The 18,822-nt window shown below is 41.8% G+C and overlaps 1 protein-coding gene across 3 annotated transcripts in view; it reads right to left on the reverse strand.

Moving 5' to 3' along the window:
* Window positions 1-18,822, reverse strand: part of robo3 (roundabout, axon guidance receptor, homolog 3 (Drosophila)) — a 161,345-nt gene that overhangs the window by 21,215 nt on the left and 121,308 nt on the right. For all 3 annotated transcript variants that reach the window (XM_041802131.1, XM_041802130.1, XM_041802129.1), the window contains 6 exons: window positions 10,261-10,342; window positions 7,551-7,719; window positions 4,428-4,594; window positions 4,161-4,282; window positions 1,748-1,964; window positions 1,155-1,279 (listed from right to left, as the gene is read on the reverse strand). In XM_041802131.1, the coding sequence (XP_041658065.1) occupies window positions 1,155-1,279; window positions 1,748-1,964; window positions 4,161-4,282; window positions 4,428-4,594; window positions 7,551-7,719; window positions 10,261-10,342 (882 nt within the window). The remainder of the gene's footprint in view (window positions 1-1,154; window positions 1,280-1,747; window positions 1,965-4,160; window positions 4,283-4,427; window positions 4,595-7,550; window positions 7,720-10,260; window positions 10,343-18,822) is intronic.

Genomic DNA, 18,822 nt, shown 5'->3' on the forward strand with positions numbered 1-18,822 from the left:
AGCTGAAGAATGCTAGGTGCTTGAAAGCTGGAACTATGGTCCCCCTTTTAGCATAGAAAAACAGCCCTTTAATGCCCATATAAGGGCATGGGACTGCAGGGCAGTGTGCAGACACAGAAGGCACACAGGAGTGAAAGGAGATGTAGCAAGGAAAATGTGAGTTATTTCCAAATGAACCTCAGCTGGACTAAATAACAGACCTATATTTTCTATATTTCACTGGATGCCACAGTTACCATCAGAAATGAGAATTGAAATCCACCATCTGACTGTTGGATGTTTATCTATTATTCCCCAATACAATTTACTTCACTGCACCTTTGAGAACAGCTGGTCAGTGAGGCCGTTTATTTTGCTAGCAACGCAAGAATAATGTGATGTGATGTTACTATTCTGCAAACATCTAATTCTGTCTTAATGTGAGTGCTGGTCTAGTGGTGCAGATCAGTGTGTATAACACCTCATTTATCTATTTTTGCAAACCAAACACCTTGTTGATGGACAGCTAACTTTAGCCTATATCATTATCATCATATAAAAGTAACATTTCAAACAATTTTATAAGGTTTCTTTCAAGCAGAATCAAATCAAATATTGTTAAAGTTTTGTCAGATTATGGGGTATTTCTATTGTGTCCAATGGGAAGGAGCCCAGTGACTTCATCTTTGTTTTAGCTAGTAATGGTAAGCAAAGTAGGCGGGACTTTACGATTTAATAGGAAGAACCACTATAAGCAATTTAAATTAGTTCAAATATGAAGTAAATTTAAGAAAAAGAAAAAAATTATAAAGAAAAGTGAAATAAAGAGAAGAATTGGAACATAAATTGTCTGACATCTGTATTATATTGTTGTTTCCCACAAAACTGCTGCACCATTTTTCTTCTAAAATAGCAACCAGAATAAAAATCCCTCCCAAAAAGAAAATATGTCTATGTATTATATACTATGAGGCTTGATCATATTAATTGTCTGCCTTTAAAATCCACCAGCTGTCAAGACTTTAATGAAGTGAGTGTAGACATTTGTGCTGCATTATCTTCTCTCATTGGGTGCAGCTGCTTAGTGGCATTAGTTTTCTGCATTTCACCTTCAGGTATAAAAAACAAACACCCTGACCTCTGCTCATGAGTAAAACATGATGAGGTATGTTTACCCGGTACTCCTGGATGACACCGTTCTGCTTCTCGCTCGGCGGAGGCTCCCAGGAGACCGTGATGCTGGAGCTGTTGCTGAGCTTGGCTGTTGCCACCGTGACACCTCTGGGTGGGGCGCTCGGGACTGTGGGTGACAGGCAGAGAGCATGTCATTTAATCAACATTTAAAAAACTGAAACTGCAGAAATAAAAATGTCTCTGAGTTATTACAGAGAAACACAAGTGAAGGAGCATGAAAGTGAGCTGTAGCAGGCGGAGAAATGAGGATTTATTGAGCACTTTAAAAAGTTAATAACCTTTTTGCCAGGCTTAGCTGCTCGGGCAGGTCGATTCAGAGTCTATAAGAGCTGATGGCCAAAAATAAAAAACTACACCTCTTTGTTTTTAATCTAGAGTTTGGACCAAGGGATATAAACCTGCAGAGAACCTCAGGCAGGGAGGTGTGCAGGGATCTCTGTGTGTGGAGGCTGGATTTAATGAAAACTAGGGCTCAATATAAACGAGTACTAAGTCAAAGAGGATGTAAAATCAACCCAGGAATGATGAGAACTCTTCCAAGACAAAATCAAAATCAAAGATGATTTCTTTATACCTTCTTCTGGGGTTCGAACCACTAAGGTGCGGCTGTCTTTTCCCTGGAATTCATCGAAATAGGGACGGATCTTTATCTCGTATTCGGTCCCTTTCAGGAGGTTGGTGAGGACGGAGCTGCGTTCAGAGGGGGAGTTGATGTCCTGGAGGAGCCAGTTACCCCCGCTGGGTCTGTAGAAAAGACGGTAACCCTGCACGTACTGGGACTGACGGTCCACCTGCAGGAAATGAGCAAAATTAGAGGCAAAAGTTCTGGCACCAGGGGGGAAAGATAATCGAAACAATAACAAAAGCTGAAGTTCGCTTAAGTTTCTCATTCCAGAGACTGAAACAGTGTTATGTTGTAGTATGACTCATCAAAAAGTACTGTCCATACTAAGGTTAGCTAATGTTTAGTCTTAGCGTTAGCTATCACTGTCTACACACACACCGCCCAGGATGTTGGATCATCAGGTTATAATTCATGTAGATGCCTGCTATGACTTTTGACTACTTTGGTTTCCAAATGATATAAAACCTGCAACTCTGCCACTTACTTCACAATTAAATTATTTATTTGGCCTGCAAAACACACCACGAGGAAAGCTTCAGTGGAGTTAAAAATCTGCAGAAGTTTTACCCTGAAACATCTGCATTTATTTGAAAATAACTCCTTTATTATGAATATTTTTAGTTGAGCTCTTACATTACCTCAAATATCTCCAATGGTTTTCACAACTAGACATATTTAAATTCTTATAATTATAACAGGATGTGTGTGATGCAACTTTACAACATGGGAATGCTGGATTTTACTTGAAAACTCCAGTTCAGATTCACAACGAGATGGGTTGAAATTAGCAACATCTTGACCAGTTTACACCACTGCAACTGGAGCAGACGATGCATTGCATTACATTCAAATGTGATTTACTTCTAAAGTTACTGCGTATACTTTTTTCTCATTACATTAGGGAAAGCATTCTAAATTATGTGTTTTTCATCTGTTTTTGTCATCATGATAATGCACAACATTTGTACCAAATTTAGTTGCACAAGAGTGATTCATCACTGACCCTCCTTTGTCTTCACCACCACTATGGTGGCAGGGCAATTTCATTGCACATCTAAACAGAAAAAAGCTTTACTACTCAGTCTTATAATAACAAATATATATCCACAGAGAGTGATTAATTCATCATGGACTAATTTAGCTACTACTGCCTTGAATTTCTCATGTTTTGGCCAATATAGCACCACACGTCCACCGTTCAGGACAAAAGAGGTGTTATCGTTTCTAACAGTCACAGACTGAATATGAATGTTCTGCTTTTCAACAAATATTTGTTGGTGTTCCCAGCCAAGATTTCCATTTCCCATGTCATATTTACCTGACTAAGGTTAGATAAATGGTTGTGACTTTCTAAAACTATCTGTCTGCGATTTGCTGAGCTGAATCAGAGGTAACATCATCGAATGGCTTGCTCTGAGCTGCAACAGCTCCTTTCAGACAGCCGTAAATCTTTGGTTTGATCTGGGGCTGAAGACTGCAAGAGTTGGAGCTGCTACTGGAAGCTGCTGTTCTGTTGCCTTATCTCAATAATGTTTTGTGCTGCTGACTTGTGATAAACCAAGATAATTCTCTGCCATCAGCCCAAGCTCAACCCTGTACTCTGGACCTCCCCTCCTCTCCCATAACACTGTAGCCCCATTGGCCATTTCCAGGTTGAGTAGAGACCAGACCTGCCGCTCCAGGCACGACTTCCTTTTTGTTTTGAATTGTGGAGTCTGCACTACATATGGTGTATTTACTAAACTGTTCACAAATATTTTTGTTTCATGGAAGAAAAGAAAAGCTGTTAAAAGTGGCGTTCCTGATTCACACATTTGCCTTTAAGTCCACAGTTTAAAGAAGGCTGTGGAGACTGGTGTGCTGAGCAGCAAGCCTGGTGTCAAATGTGCTTTTGTCTCGATAGAGGGCTTCCTGGCTGCTGAGTTTACATACTGTGTATTTAAATCCATAAATACTTGGAAAGATAAGACCTAAGATAACTCTAGATAAGGCCTAGAGTGCAGACTGCCTGTTCAGAACAATGCAAAAAGAGGCTTAGAATAAAGTTGAATACTTTTGTTTAGAATGAGGTATGAATTTCATAGAATTGAAAATGTTTGTACTTTTATGTTTGCTGTTTTCTGTTTGTCATGGTGCCAGCACAAGGGCAAGACTGGTAAAACTACTGAAATTAGGTAATTTTCTAGCTGTCAAAAGGGTTGGAAAAACTGCAAGTAATACAAGAGGTCAACAAATAAGCCATTTTCAATTAATTTCACACTTCAGAGGCAAAATTTGGCATGATGTACCTTTGAGTAAAGGACTTAAAAAGACTAAACAACCCCTCGGTTTCTTCTTTTGTAAATAAAACAGATGCACTCACAGTCCACGACACCCTGATGGACGCTGTGGTTAGCGTGACCGGCTCCTGCAGATACACGGCCACTTCTCCCAGCTCCCTCTGCACCTGCCTGTGGTCCACTCCCTGGCCTGTTGGACTCACGTCTACGGAGGAGAAACACACATTTTCACTTCTCTAGGAAGCGCTGCAGCTGATAATGCATTAGCACGTCCTGCTGTGGTGTTTATTTTTAAGGAAAAAATGGATATGAATCATGATTTATTTGCTGGGTTGGAGGAGTGAGCTCACCTTGGGTTCTGACCGGCTCAGAAATGGGGCTCGGGTCACTCAGGCCGTAAGCGTTGACGGCTCGGACAATGAAGAGGTAGATGGTATTAGGGAGGAGGCCGGTGATGGTGTGGGTTTCTATCTTGACCATGTCAGCGACGGTCTGCCATGTGCTGCCTGCTGATTGGCTGTGAAAGGAAAGAAGACCGTTCATTTCATATTTCAGTCCAACCTGACTGTTGTCACATGCTTTGAAGGCTGCTCCCTCTGAAATGAGCCACTGCTACTAAGTGTCTTCACACCAGTTTCATTCTGCATTCAGAAGTGCTTTGCAATGCTGATTTGATGAGCAGCAACACAATTAACCAATGCAAGAGAAGATCTCCAGGCAATAGCGGGATCTATTTTTAGCCTCCTTTAATATTGCTTATGTGGTAAACAATGGCAGATGCAAGCAAAGTCACTCAGTTCAGTGAAGTTTGTTCTCACCAGAAGATCTCCTCCAAATGAGACGATTTACCCTCCCGATGAATAATGTAATGAGGCTTGTAAGAAGGCGCAGCTGCCAGCAGGAAACGGGGGCATGTTTTCAGCCTTGTGGCACTCCCAGAGATGCATTACCCCTCAAACCTACAGCCTTCTCTTCCTCCTGTCTGTGAGTTTACCGTCACCTCTGCAGAGCTGCAGTCACACAGGCCTCCCCAACCATTTGTTTGACACTTTTAGATTCTCCCCAAGGGGACTGTGAGGGTTTGTGCTGAACCAGCTTCGGTACTGAACATCATGAATACTTTTCTCTGGTGTGAGTGTGCAGGCTGCCCGGTGCCAGCGTTGCATTCAAGGTTGTGCAGGAGACGCTCAGGGGGAGTTCACACACTCAACACATGAGGCTGCAGCCCCAAAACCGAGAAAATGAATGCGCACTCCCCCGGAGAAGAGACTGCATCCCTTTGTACATTAAATAAACACTCCAACACATTGCATACACCAGCACCAGCTCCTCTCTGTGCTCCCACAAACACACCTCAGAACCTCAGGCAGAGAAATGTTATTGTAAACATCCCAGCGGTCCCCTCCAGCTGCTTTACAAAGAATCAGGTTGCGTTACTTGGAAACGCTCCACGGCTGCTAAGGGCCGCGGTGGACGTCTGGATCTGATTAAACTCTGCCGGTGTTCTTCGTCCTTATTGAATAGGAAGGACACATTTCCCCTGAACGCTGCCTATCTTCATCTGGAGGCCTCCCTCGGCCCACAGAGCCACACGTCCCACTCAGATTAATCTGATTTTAACCATAATTAATCCGAGCCGGACAAATTCTCAGGTGGACACTTAGCTGAAGGCTCTTCTGAGGAGCATCAAGTTCATGAATATCTGTTTCCAGGACAGATAAGTCCATGTTTGCTTCAGCTAAGTGTTTGAATCTGACCTTAACCAAAGTCTAAGAAAGATAATGTACAAGTCTTACCTAAGTAAATAATCCTGACCCCATTCTCCAAGAGCCTAACCTGAGCCACCCCTTTAACTGTATTAAGGGCCCAGGCCATATTTAAACTCAGCGTTTTCAATAAGATGACTATAATATTAAAGTTTAAATGCCGATTCTGAGTGGATCTATGGACAGAAATCTGTTCTACAGCTATGTCCTTTCCATTGTTTATGATAAACAGCTCATTGAGGATGAGGAGCAGGTGCACAGACCTGCATACACTGGAAACAACCAGCTACAGCTGCATCACATGATATGTTAAAGTATTTTCTTCTTTTATCCTTCACCTGAGCATAACTGCATGTCCTCTCCCTTACCCGTTTTCCACTTCTGTATTTTGGTGTGAGCAGGTACCTTTTAGCAGCTTTTCTCCTTCATTATGTGAAAAACATACATTTAAAAAAAACGTGATATAATGTTTAAAAAAAATAAACTCCCTGGAGTGTAGATTTTATCAAAACCACTTCTCAATTCAAGAAACATGACCAGCAAATCTGTTCAGCACATCTCTAGTACTAACATGTGCACTGGGTCTGCACAGGGAAGTTGTTACGAAGACATTACAAGAACTAGAAAAGCACTCGGACAGCACAGACCTCCGCCATTAGCCCTATCTCCCAATAGTGAAGAGTTCTTTAAAAAATTCCTGGATCCAGACAGTGATCCGGATCAGTCCCAAGATCTAATCAGTGCTTCCTTATGCCATTTCTGCCATTTCCTGAAAATTTCATCAAAATCTGTTCATAACTTTTTGAGTTAAGTTGCTAACAAACTAACAAACTAACAAACAAACTAACAAACCCTGCCGATCACATAACCTCCTTGGCGGAGATAAAAATAGACACAATATCAAAAAAATAGAGTAAAATTGTTAGTGCAAGCAGGCTGATTGATTCTAGGCATGCTATTGGCTAATCGCACTCATAGTGCCATATTTAAGCTGCTCTAGCCTGGCTACACTGTGCTGCAAGCTGCTTTTTGCAACCCTCCTCCACCCCAGCTCCTCCTTTATCCTGCTTCTGACTTAATTAATGTCATTCTGTTGTCAATGATGCCAGCTCTGCTCTGGGTTTTTTTGCTGCTTCTTTCCTTGCCTCAGGCTTTCCTTGCAGGCAAAGGAAAGGCAGGAATGTGTGCTGTTCCGACTTTATGTTTTCCACGTAGGCTCATGGAAAGGCAGGGGGATCCCTGACACTGCTAAATATAAATACTGGGAATAAGTGCAAATTGATAACTGCCAATGAAGAAAAAATATATATAAGTGCAAAGCATGTGTGTCTTGATAAAGTGTTCCTGACTGAAATATAGCGCTATATCTGACAGGATGTCTTTGGCTAGCCTTGAGTCCGGTTGGCCCAGATCCAGGCCCAGTTCTGTCTAGTCTTCCTCAAAGAAGCAAAAGGAGTTAACAGACGTTTTTAGACTCCATGTGAGCCAGCTCAGCCATCATGACAATCAAACATGTCCTATATCTACAGATCAGGGAGGCTCCAGTTTGTATGGAAGAAGTGAAAAAGTGACACCAGGCCCATGAGTATGACTTTTAAAAGTGGTTGCATCAGGCCCTGACATGGCCCACATCTCCCGACCAATCACTGGGGGGCATATTGGGCCTAAATGAGATCTTTAAATCAGACTGATATTTCTAACACTCACCTGAAGGCTTCTATGATGTACGAAGTGACGGCGGCTCCTCCCTCGTGTGCATTGGGTTGCCAGGTCAGAGAGACGCTGTTCTTGGACACGTCTGTGACGATGGGTTTATGAGGGGGACCTGGCAGCTGGAATGGCTCTGTGGTCTGAGCTGACGCCGAGTCTGCGCTGTCTGTTTAGTGAAGAGGAAGAAAAAGTGAGGAGGAGAGGGAGAAATAAAGCACATCAGATCAAAGTGCGACATCTCCCCTTCAGCGCCATTGTTTCATAACGTCCTCGGTGTAATCCTGTTAATGTTGACTGAACATTTGCATCACTGTCGCTGCAGGCTAACCTCCTCACTTCTAACACAATCTAATCACAATTTAGTTTTTCACCATGACTATTAGATCCTAACTAAGCATTACGACGCTAACAGTCAAATAATAAACTCTGGTGTCATCGGAGCAGCTTGTTAAGTCATTACTCCTCATTTAACGCTTCTAATGAAATCTCTACAGCTTCAAATATCTGATGCTCTCATGCCTGATGGGCTATTGAGGAAATAAAAGGGCACATCCTCACAAAGCAAAATGGGATTCAATAGATGCTATGTGCTGAGCTGCAGCTGAGTCGATATAACACTATTATAACTGGTATGAGGCTGTCAGCGGGTTCTAATCTTTATTTATAAGATTATAGGAAAGAGGTTTGCTCTTTTTCAACATTATACTTTACATTCAGGCTCTTGCAGGCTCTAAAGTCTGCTCAGGAACAGCCTCAGGACCAAAGGACGAGTATAAGAGGTGGACAGAGCTGTAGGTTTGGTTTGCTGAGGGCTAGAGTTAGCCAACCTTGTTTGTTACAGCAGGAAGTCACCATATTTGGACAATTTCTTGTCTCAAAATGAGACCATAAGAGCTTGTGCCGACTAACACAACTTTGGGAGATCACTGCACCTATTTTCAATACAAACTAATGCATTTTATGGTTTTAGTGCTAAACATGCTAAACTGAAACTGTCCTGACCTTGCTGTTTTTCCTTGCTGGGCTCACATATGGTATAGTTTGATACTTTAAACACTATCTTACTCATTAACACCACTTCCACATCTCCTAACATTCAAAATCAAGTTGGGATAGGACCTCAGGTACCGATGTTCAGGCAGGTAAGAACCACTGATTTATCTGCTTCCCAGTCACTACATTAAAAAGCTTTTTAATTGCTCAATAATGCAAAAATCAAATCAGCAGAAATCAAGAATTTAGGCATTCACACATGGTCAAGTTATGCTGCAAGCTCAAACTGAGCATCAGAAAAAGGAAGAAAGGTGATTGAAGTGACTCTGAATGTACCATGGTTGCTGTTTGTCTGGAAGGATTTCATATCCGTGCCAAATTCTGAGCTCATCATGCAGATGTGGAAGCAGAAATTAAAATCAACATTTTATCAGTCTTCTGTTGTCTATTTTGGGTGAGCCTGTTGTTATTGGGCAGGAGTGGTACCCAGTATGGTCTTCTACTGCTGTAGTCAACCTGTTTAGGACAACCTAGAGGCTCACATTTGATCCACTTAGAGGGCAACCTATAGGGTACTTTGTCTATTTTGTCCACTGAAAGTGCACCAAAGTGAGAATTTGATCACATTTAGACTACTAAGGCATCACCTAAGAGGAAATTTCTTCCATTTTGTTTATTTAGAGTGCCCATAGTGCACTTCATCGAATTTATACATCCAAAGTGTACCAAAGTGGGCACTTTGTTGTGTTTGGTCTACTCAGCTTTATCCACTTATAGAGCGCCATAAAGAGAACCTGCTAAAATTTCGTCCATCTGAAGTGCGCCAAAATGGGCACTTTGTCAAATTTTATCTACTAAAAGTTCACCACGGAGGACACGTTATCATTGTTAGGAGCATCCCAGAGGGTGCTCTGACTGCATTTTTTCAAACATTAGGGTACCAATGGGGGTTTGGCCTGCCCTGCACACCCTCTGAGTCCACAATGTTTGAGTTATTGTTGCCTTTCTATCAGCTAGAACCAGTCTGGCCATTCTCCTTTCTGACCTTAGCCATCAACAAGGCATTATGGCCCAGATAACTGCCACTCAGATATTTTCTCTTTTCCTAACTACTCACAGTAAATCCTGGAGATGGCTGTGAAAATCGTGGTAGATACAGAAACACTCAGACCAGCCTGTTTGGCACCAACAACCCTGGCACGTCAAATAAATCCCCTCCAATAGGTCATCTTGACCATGTCTACATGCTTAAACACATTGGCACCTGCCATATGATTGGCTGATTAGATCAAGTAATAAAAAGTCTCAGAAGTAGAGTCCCTTTGTGGTGGATTCATTCTAAATAGGACTGTTTCTTTATTTTTGAGTTACCCCTCGTAGAACAAGAGGACATTTGAAGACAAGCTTTATTTTTCAATCCATGAGGAGATGTGTGCTTCTAATATGCAGTGACATGCAGCAGTCAGCCTTGGGTACTGATTTAAATTCACAACTTTAATGATCATGAGAAATATTCACCTGTAAGTCAGACTTTTAATAATCTACTCTCACCACATGTGGTCAAACTCTAACCTGTCACTGATATTTTCCTGATTTCGGCCGGACCAGTGATGGTGTTGCATGGATATGTAGTCAAAATTAGCAGAAACAGCAGAGTGAGTGTTGTTTCACGCTGATACTTGTTCATGCTTTTAAATCATGCAGAGACATTTACCTTTAACCGTCAGCACTCCACTCCAACTCGTCTCTCCGCTGGAGCTGGAAGCCACGCAGGTGTAAACCCCTGAGTCCGTTTCCTGGCAACAGAAAAAACGTGTATCATTAGTCCAGTGTGTCACCGTGTGTGAGAGAGAGCGTGATACAGTGTTAACGCAGCCATTAGCAGTGATTGAGACTGAGAGTGGTATCTGTGAGAGCAGAGAGTTTGCTCAGAGAATACAGAGCAGAGAGAAGTTCAGGAGTTTAAAAGGTGGCAGAGCGGAGAGCCCACCGATGGCTCTTTATACCTTTACCTGAGAGAGAGTGGCTTTTACAGAATCAGAGAGGCTCTGAACCCTGATAGTGCCTCTTAAAATACATCAAGTATCACACAAAAATCCACCTTACAAAACAAGACCTTCTGACTTCTCCACCTTTATGTATGTGTTTGAAAGTTGGCATGTTTACTGTGAAAAAGTTAGAGTATTCAGAGCAGGCCTCGTCATCTGAACACCGGAATAGGAATAATGAGAAAGGACTGCAGGTCTGTTTTGTAGATCGTCTCTGAACTGGAGCCATGATTAAGAGGGATGACTCATGGCATTCATTTTCAGTCACTAGAGATGAAATTCTTGGACCTGCATAAAGTGGATAAAAGCAAAAGCATTTGCAAAGAATGTTTTATCAGGTTTGAGGTTTGAAGATGATCAGATACTCTGACAGTGTTATTCTAATGTTTAGGACCGCTTTTACACACACATATGTGCTCTATCCTTATTCTAACCTGATCCATTGGGTGTGAAAGGATGTCATAAAATTTTTATTCCATGATGAATAAATCATTTTCAGCATTTTCTTGTGGTAGAAATCAGAATTCAGTAGATAAATTGGGTATTTTATTTAAATCTGTCCATCATTATCCTCACAGGGTCAATAAAACGTCTCTAGGGCATTAATTATGCTTGAATGTATGAGTATTTGCATTTTAATTCCATTACTCTAACATCTACTTAAACTAACGGCTCCTTCTATGACGTTTTGTCCATTGTAGTTATTTCGTGAATGATATATACTCAGAGGAATTACTCAGAGTCAAACTGGCTGCTTTCATGTTCGCTGTCTTGATTCCTGCACAGCGGAGGAGGAGGAGAGTTAAAGGATCAAAAAGAGCGAATTTTAATGACCAGCCAGAGTCTGAAATTTCTAAGGAGACGGTCTCCACACTCAGCAGCTACTTAGCATTCAGGACGGGCTATGAGCAGATGTAATTAAGAGGTGTGTGATAGATGTGGCTGTGTGTGTGTGTGTGTGAACGCTGCCTGTTAAATGTTTGGGGAGGCGAGCCAAAAGCGAGACGGGCTGTGAAATTGCCTACAACGGAGGAGATGTTGGGGGTCTCCACACAGGGGAATCTCACCGTGTGACACTGAGGTGGAGACTCTGAACACGTTTCTGTTGGTTTAACTTCATGGATTTATATTTTTTATTTCAGTTTAAGGACACTGGTGATGAAATGTTTAGTGTCAGAAAGGCTCTAGCATGCTAACAACAGGCTTTTCTGACATGATACAACATACTCTCACCATCACTGGGCATGGAGAGACAGCTGCTTTCCTGTTGAATAACCTTGAACTGTTTGAAATATTACAAAATTGATTGTTAAAATGTTTCATAAAGAAAGGAAAAGATGATATATTTCTAATTAATGTTGAAGATACAGCACATATGATGAGTTTTAGAAAGAAACTGAGTATTACAAGTGAAAGAGTTAACTTAAATGCTTCACATTCAGTTTTATATCAGACTCCTAGTTAGTTGTATGACAATGCCTGTATTATTTGCCCTTGTAAACTTTAGTAAATTATCCAACTCCATGCACGACTGCAGGTCTGAGGGCTGGATACACAAAATGACTTGGGGAGGTGAACGGATTCAAAGCTTGCTGCACCTCATTGTCTGTCCAATTATTCTTATGTTTGGTGTCAATACTGCCATCAGAACTAAACCTCCACCTGTTAGGGTCGCTTGTGCAAGTCCGGTTTTTGGGATCTGATAAACTCACATCAGGTTGTAGCCGTCTTTGTGCAAACATTGAGGTGTTTGGAGAGATTTTCAGTGAATCGAATAAAGCTGAATGACTAAATACGTCCCTAGAATTTGGAGCTGAAGACAACTTTCAGGTAATAACTTCAGGACGAATTCGAACAGTGAAAACCCACTTCACAAATTCCCTGTCCCCCTATATTTAAGCTTCTATCAGCAAATGTGTGGTAAACTCATTCATTTAGAAGCTAAATTCAGCAGTGGAAGACTGATTATTTTCAGCAGATATAGGACTAGGCGTAGAGTTTTACTTCTTTATGAACAGTTAATCAGTTAATCACATTTAATCACACCCTTTTTTGATACATTAAAATTCTCCCCGATTTTGCATTCATAACTTTCACATTAAGCCACTTTGTTTCAAAACTTCTACGGTGCGATGTGTCTCCGATTAGACAGCCAACCGCATCTTTCTTGAAACGACTACGTCATACATAGCACAGCCAACCTAAGCCACATGCACGGGCCAAGCCAAAACAACAATGGCGGACTACAGGGTTGTGTTTGTGCTGCAGAAGCTACTGAGCTACTGAGCTTCAGTTCAACAGTTCAACGAGTTTGAATGTGAGTGCGTGTCACAGTTAGTTAAACTGCACTGCAACACTTTAATGGTAATGCCAAGGATCAGATGAACAGTGACATCATTCTTAAAGTGCTCAAAGACAAGTAATGAGACAGATTTGACTAGAAAATAGTTCACATACTTGCTCAAATGTTGAGTTTTGCAGCGTGTAAGTTATGATTTAGAAGTCTTGGTTATTGCACTTTAAATCCTACATTACCTTTATTTGTTTTTGCCAACTAGGGATGAAGAAATAATGATGCATGCAGTTCCTTCTTAATGAAACCATGTGTTTTGTTGAAGAACAGGCTGGTAGATTAAGTGCATGAATGCAGGTTACCATGTGTGATTCTCTGGCGTGCTGTGAGGGCAAAGGGACTAACAACTTGTGTTTTATTAAACTGCAAGTGCTAGCTCATTTTAAAGTTTCCTCTGGCGCTGTGTTTGTGTTTGTCTGTGTTTGTGTGGTTGCTCAGGTGTGTGTGGGAATGTTTAGGAAAATTTTAATTAGTTTTTAATCTGTTTTGCTGCGAGATGTTTCACTCCCCTGTACTTCATCAATTTACATGAATCACAATCAGGCTTCTCTTCTTCTCTTATTCTGTGAACACAGACGCATTAGTCCCATTGAAAAGCTCCTCCATTATGCAAAGGGTGTGCAGAGCCCAGCCTATCAGCCTGCAGCTCCTCTGCCGTGAGGCGGCCGGCTCATCTGTAACCCTGACAGAGGAATTACTCAGGACTAAGTGGCTTGTCAGAGCGTCCTGCAGGACAACGGACAGGTGACTCTCCTCCCATTCAACACCCCGCTCTGCTCCTCCTCTCTCTCTACGGGCCGTGACCTTCAGCTGACCTGTGGGACGGCTGATGATGTGTCTGTCTGACGGGGGAAAAAGTGGGTCCCCAGATGGTGGCGTTTGATCGGTGGATGGGGAATCAGTACGGAGGGGGCGGGTGGGGTAAACAGCCAGGACACCTGACTATTAATCACCACAGGCAGCTCAGAGTGCTGAGAGAAACAGATTGTTGAAAAATAGATGAGGGGAGAGGAGAAGGGAGGAGCTAACGGCTTAAAGAGGGAACCTTAGACAATATGTATTTACATATTTCAGTTTGATTGTACCTTCAAGTGGTGCTATGGTACGTTATTTTAGGCTTTTCTCCTACTTTTTTGTATATTCTGGAAATGACCCTTGACCAGTTTCCATAAAGAAGTCAAGCTAAATTGCATGTTGTATTATATGATATTGTGCTGACATGTCATGGAGGTGTCTGGTAGTCCATTTCTGAGGCGTTAAAATGATGCCACAAATCTCAGGAGATCGGCTGCAGCTGGGAGGATGTGAAGACGCCAATATGTAGAAAGCTACCTGACTAGACAGTCAACCAAAAACTCTAAAGAAGCAGCTTATCCATTAGTTTTCAAAAGACCTGAACTCAAAGCTCAGACCAGCATACATGTGGGCTTTTTCTTAAACAGTTCAGGTTACAGCTAACTATCATTATTCATACCCAAAGACAGGGAAAGCTTCTAAAACTGGAGATAAATCATTAAATTTGCAGGTTGCAGGTGTTTTTCTCTGGCCTGGAATCAAAGCAGACAGATCAGGACAGGAACGAGAGGATCTGTTGGTCTAAGGTGGAGATTCAATTCAGCTTCAGTTTAAACTGACTGAGGTATGTGCTCACAATGCTCGCATCGGCCCAGTTCACATCTTGGCTCTTGTCCTGGCTCTTGCTGTCCTCCTCCTGCCACACCAAAAGTTTTTTATTCCATCTGCCCTGATTTGTTAACATGATCCCCTGTATTTTATGAGAATTTGGAGCATTAGCATGCTCCACCATCTCCTTGCTGGGCTTTCACACATAAGTTAAACCGCAACAATGCAAACAAGAAAGCCAGGACAAAAACCAGACAAAGGTATCACTATAGAAAGAGCAGAGACATGGAAACAGACAAGGACAGCAGCCAATCATGGTCAAGGACAGTCTTGTAGATTGGTAGTTGTTTGGCATTCAAAATGTTCAGGGCTAACAGTGGGCCTCCTTGAGTGTGCAGCACTGATATACAGTAATGTGCAGAATTTTTAGGTGTGCTTTGGCCAAAAATTGAGGCTGAAGTAAGGCAGAGATGTGGCAAGTAAGCTGGTGGGAAGGAGGACTGACACGATCCAGGTCATGCTCTGGATGTCCTTGCATATTAGTAGGGGCATGGGAAAGGGAGAGGGGTGGATGTGGCAAGTAAGCACGGCCCATGGTATTGTCTTACTGTAATGGATGTAGTTGATGTGGTGATGTAAAGCTTTTGAAAATACTCTGGCATCAATGCATGCTTTCTACTGAAGATCTAAAAGTGTTTAAGTGTGATAAAGTCTTGCTCCAATCTTTAACTTCCCTTACTGGAACAGCTAGCATGCTAACCTATGACTCTACCGTTGAATGTCCATGGTAGCACCCAGTTAGATTCTGCATCCCTGGGAGGAGATTACTTTAGCACCCAGTCAACTTTCTTCAGACTTCCTTCATCTGTTAGCCAACTCAAAAGTCTGTCCAGTTTGTTTTATGTAAATATTTCTGCTCTACACTTCCCAGAAATCCTCTGCCACTCAAACAGAGTGATGTGAACTTTGTCTCCTCCTCCTCCTCCTCCTTGTCCACCACCTGCTAACCATCCCGTTAGCACGGGTATCATCTGTCTGCACAATACAAGCAAACAGAAGGATGATAATGATGTCAGAGGGTTTCTTTTGGATGGTAGTGAAGAGAAATCTAATTACAAGCTATAAAATGTGTACACAGGGATTTAAAGTCAACACATGAACTTGATTTCCTGCTTTAACCTGATTACTGCCAGTAATCTGTTTTCTTTTGACCATGCAGTCCTTCTCACACTCCTCCGGCTTTATTTGGACTCCCTCTTGTCCTTTTTTTTCCACCGTGCTGTCCACACAAACACTTTTATCTGACACCCACACCGACTGTTTAGCAGGGAGAAGCCTGAACCTCTCTTTAACCCCCCGCCAGCCCCACACAGACACAAACATCCACACTTCCCGTCTGTCCAGGATGTCTTGGCACCGGTGAGGGACAGCGTTTTGAGAGTGTCTGGCAGGGATCCCGGGGTAATGGCATCTCCTCATTGCCAAGGTTTGAGGAACAAACGGACCATCTGTCTCCCTCCGGGGGCCCAGATGAGATCGACTTATTTAGATTGATGATTTCAGGGTTAAATGTTTTTATGAACACTGATGTAGTTTCTGTCCTGTCCTGCAGAAAGGAAGCTAGTAATGACTTGCTTTTAAAATCTTTCACTTGCAATTAGATGAGCTCCAAAAAGGAATGTTTCAAGGATAAATATGATTGATTTTATGTCTAACATCGTGCAGACTGTTGAAGATTTTCACTTGTTTAGGTTTGGGAGAATTAAGAAGCCTATTTCTACCAGCATAATGAAATAAAACCCTACAAGTTATGATTGTGTTTTGGCAGAAAGATCGAAAAATATCCACCCAATGCAGAAAGACTGAGACAGGCTGTAAACTCTGATGGATAATAACAATAAAGGAGGCAGCAGTTACTGCTGCATGGGCTCGAGTCAAGATGAAAAATATCAGCTATTTGAAAGATTGTGGTTTACTTTTGTCACACTGAAGTGACTAGCATTTCAACAAATGCCAATTTTGGATTGCATATTGGACCTTAGTTCATTTAGAGGAGAAATTTGTTGAAATTATTCAAGTTTCCCTCATGATATCTTGTAAAAACATGGATATGCAGAAGTGGCAGCAAATTCATGTTTTCATTTTATCATCTCATTTTTGCTCTGTGTCATGGTTTTGAGGTTCTTCGTGTAATGAATGCCTTGTGTTTGTCTCTGTTAATCTTTTGTAATTGCTATGTAAACGGTGCTCTGCCTTCGCTTTTCTTGCCTTAGATTCTTGAATTTGACTCTGCAGTCAGCATCAAGTTTAACCTTCAGGCATCACTTTAATTTACTACCCTCTAAAGCCATTAAAGACAAAAATGTCCCCTTCCAAAAAACTGCTCTAAAAACTTAACAGATTAATATTTTTCTCCGTTTTTTTTTTTTTTTTGCATAAATCTCTTAAACAACTTCAGTTGTGCTCAAAACTACCGGAGCACTCTTGTCATTCATTTTACCATTTTACTGCAGAATGGATGGACAGTTTGACTTCGCTCTGCTCAAAAGATACTCCCTGGTTAAGTCACACTGCAAGCTCTGACTTTCCAGGAGGTGCAGCTAGAAACCTTCATACAGATAGATAAACTTATGATAATGTGTGCTGTATAAAATAAAATGATTTCAAAAGCATTAAAGCCATAGTAGCTTGAATATTAATGTGAGGCTGCAACAAGCTTTATGCTATAAAGGAGGAGGCTGGGGTGGAGGAGATGAAGCTTGGTGCAGCTGCAGCATGGTGCATCAGGATTAATACAAGCAAGGGTTAATGAGAAGTACGTCACATTTAAAATACAGCTGTGTTGAGAGAAAGATCTGTGATTGGCTGTGGGAGCTGCGAGGTGCTCATTAGGACAGCTAGCTGTCAGCTGATCATGGCTGCCGTGTCCTGCATGAACTAATGCTAGGTTTCAAAAAGGATGGAAGACCAGTAATACTAACGTTAGCCACACTTGTCTGTGATGACTCTAATGCCTTGCTGAATAAACAGTGCTCAATTTTGACTGTTTTCTGAGAGTTAACTTTAGACTAGTTGATTAAACTCTTTTAGTGTCTGACTGAATCTGACCATTGGAGCTCCTGTTGTGTCTTTGCTATGTTTTCACTCATTTTTATAGCTCTGGGAATAGAAAAAAAATACCTCTGAAATGTGACCATGGCTGCAGTGTTTCAGCATTTATCTGTGAGCCTTGTTTCCTTTTTGAAAGATGGACCCCAGGGTCCAATTACTGACAGGTTGGAAACTTAAGTGCACAGAACAACATCTCAAACAAGCAGTTTCTACCAGAGAAAGTTTAGATATTGTGTCTACCATCAAAAGCCATTACTTCCATTTGTTGTAATGTTTGCTGTAAAACAAACGCACAGATATCACCGAGGGCATGTCTGCTCTCTGTGCAGTCTGATCAAACGAAGCCGGAGCCTGCAGAGAAACTTTCACGTTGGACTTTGACAGCTTCAAACAGGATCCAAAGCAGGAACATTTTCAAGTTCTCGGCTGTCAGCTTCCTGTTACTCCTACATGATGAAAACACAGCAGAAACTCTACGTTAGTCCTCGGATGTCTGACCAAGTCTCCTCCTCTCACTCAGCCTCCTCCATCTCTCCCTCTCTTTCATCCAGCCCTCACTCGCAGTGATGTATCGAAGATTTAATTATGACTCTCAGCGATCGTTAATCATTGAGAACCCACAATCAATTTATGCTCAGGCCTCCTCGGCTCTCTCTGAGGCTGCAGTGACCTCAGGTGCTGCTTCGTACCCAGGAGGGAATTCAGTGCAGAAAGGATTTCATTAGCACCGAGTAAGATGGTGCTAACGACTGCTAATGGCCTGGCATGCTCATTAACATGGTGATCACACCTCACAGATGTGGTTTTTACTACATTCCCCGTCTCTCCACCACTCATGCGAGGCACCCGTGAAAATATCCTCTGTTTAAGAGCATTATTCATTCTTTTAATTAAAAACGGTGTTAAGTCACGTGGAGTTGTTTATCTAGTGCGATCTGTGTGGTGTTTGATGTGCAAATAATGATACACACTGATAGAGAAACATTTTAATGAGTTCATTTTAAAAGGAATTAGAAGCAGCTAGAAACATACAAGGACTATCACTAATTTGAAGGTTGTCACAGAAAAGCTTTGAATTAAGGAGAGAAATGACAGGTGTGAATCACAAGGTTTGGCTGCTTGTTTCGTTCGTCTGAAAAAT

Source organism: Cheilinus undulatus, linkage group 12 (genome assembly GCF_018320785.1).
Source record: "Cheilinus undulatus linkage group 12, ASM1832078v1, whole genome shotgun sequence".
In the NCBI taxonomy this organism is placed as follows: Eukaryota; Metazoa; Chordata; class Actinopteri; order Labriformes; family Labridae; genus Cheilinus; species Cheilinus undulatus.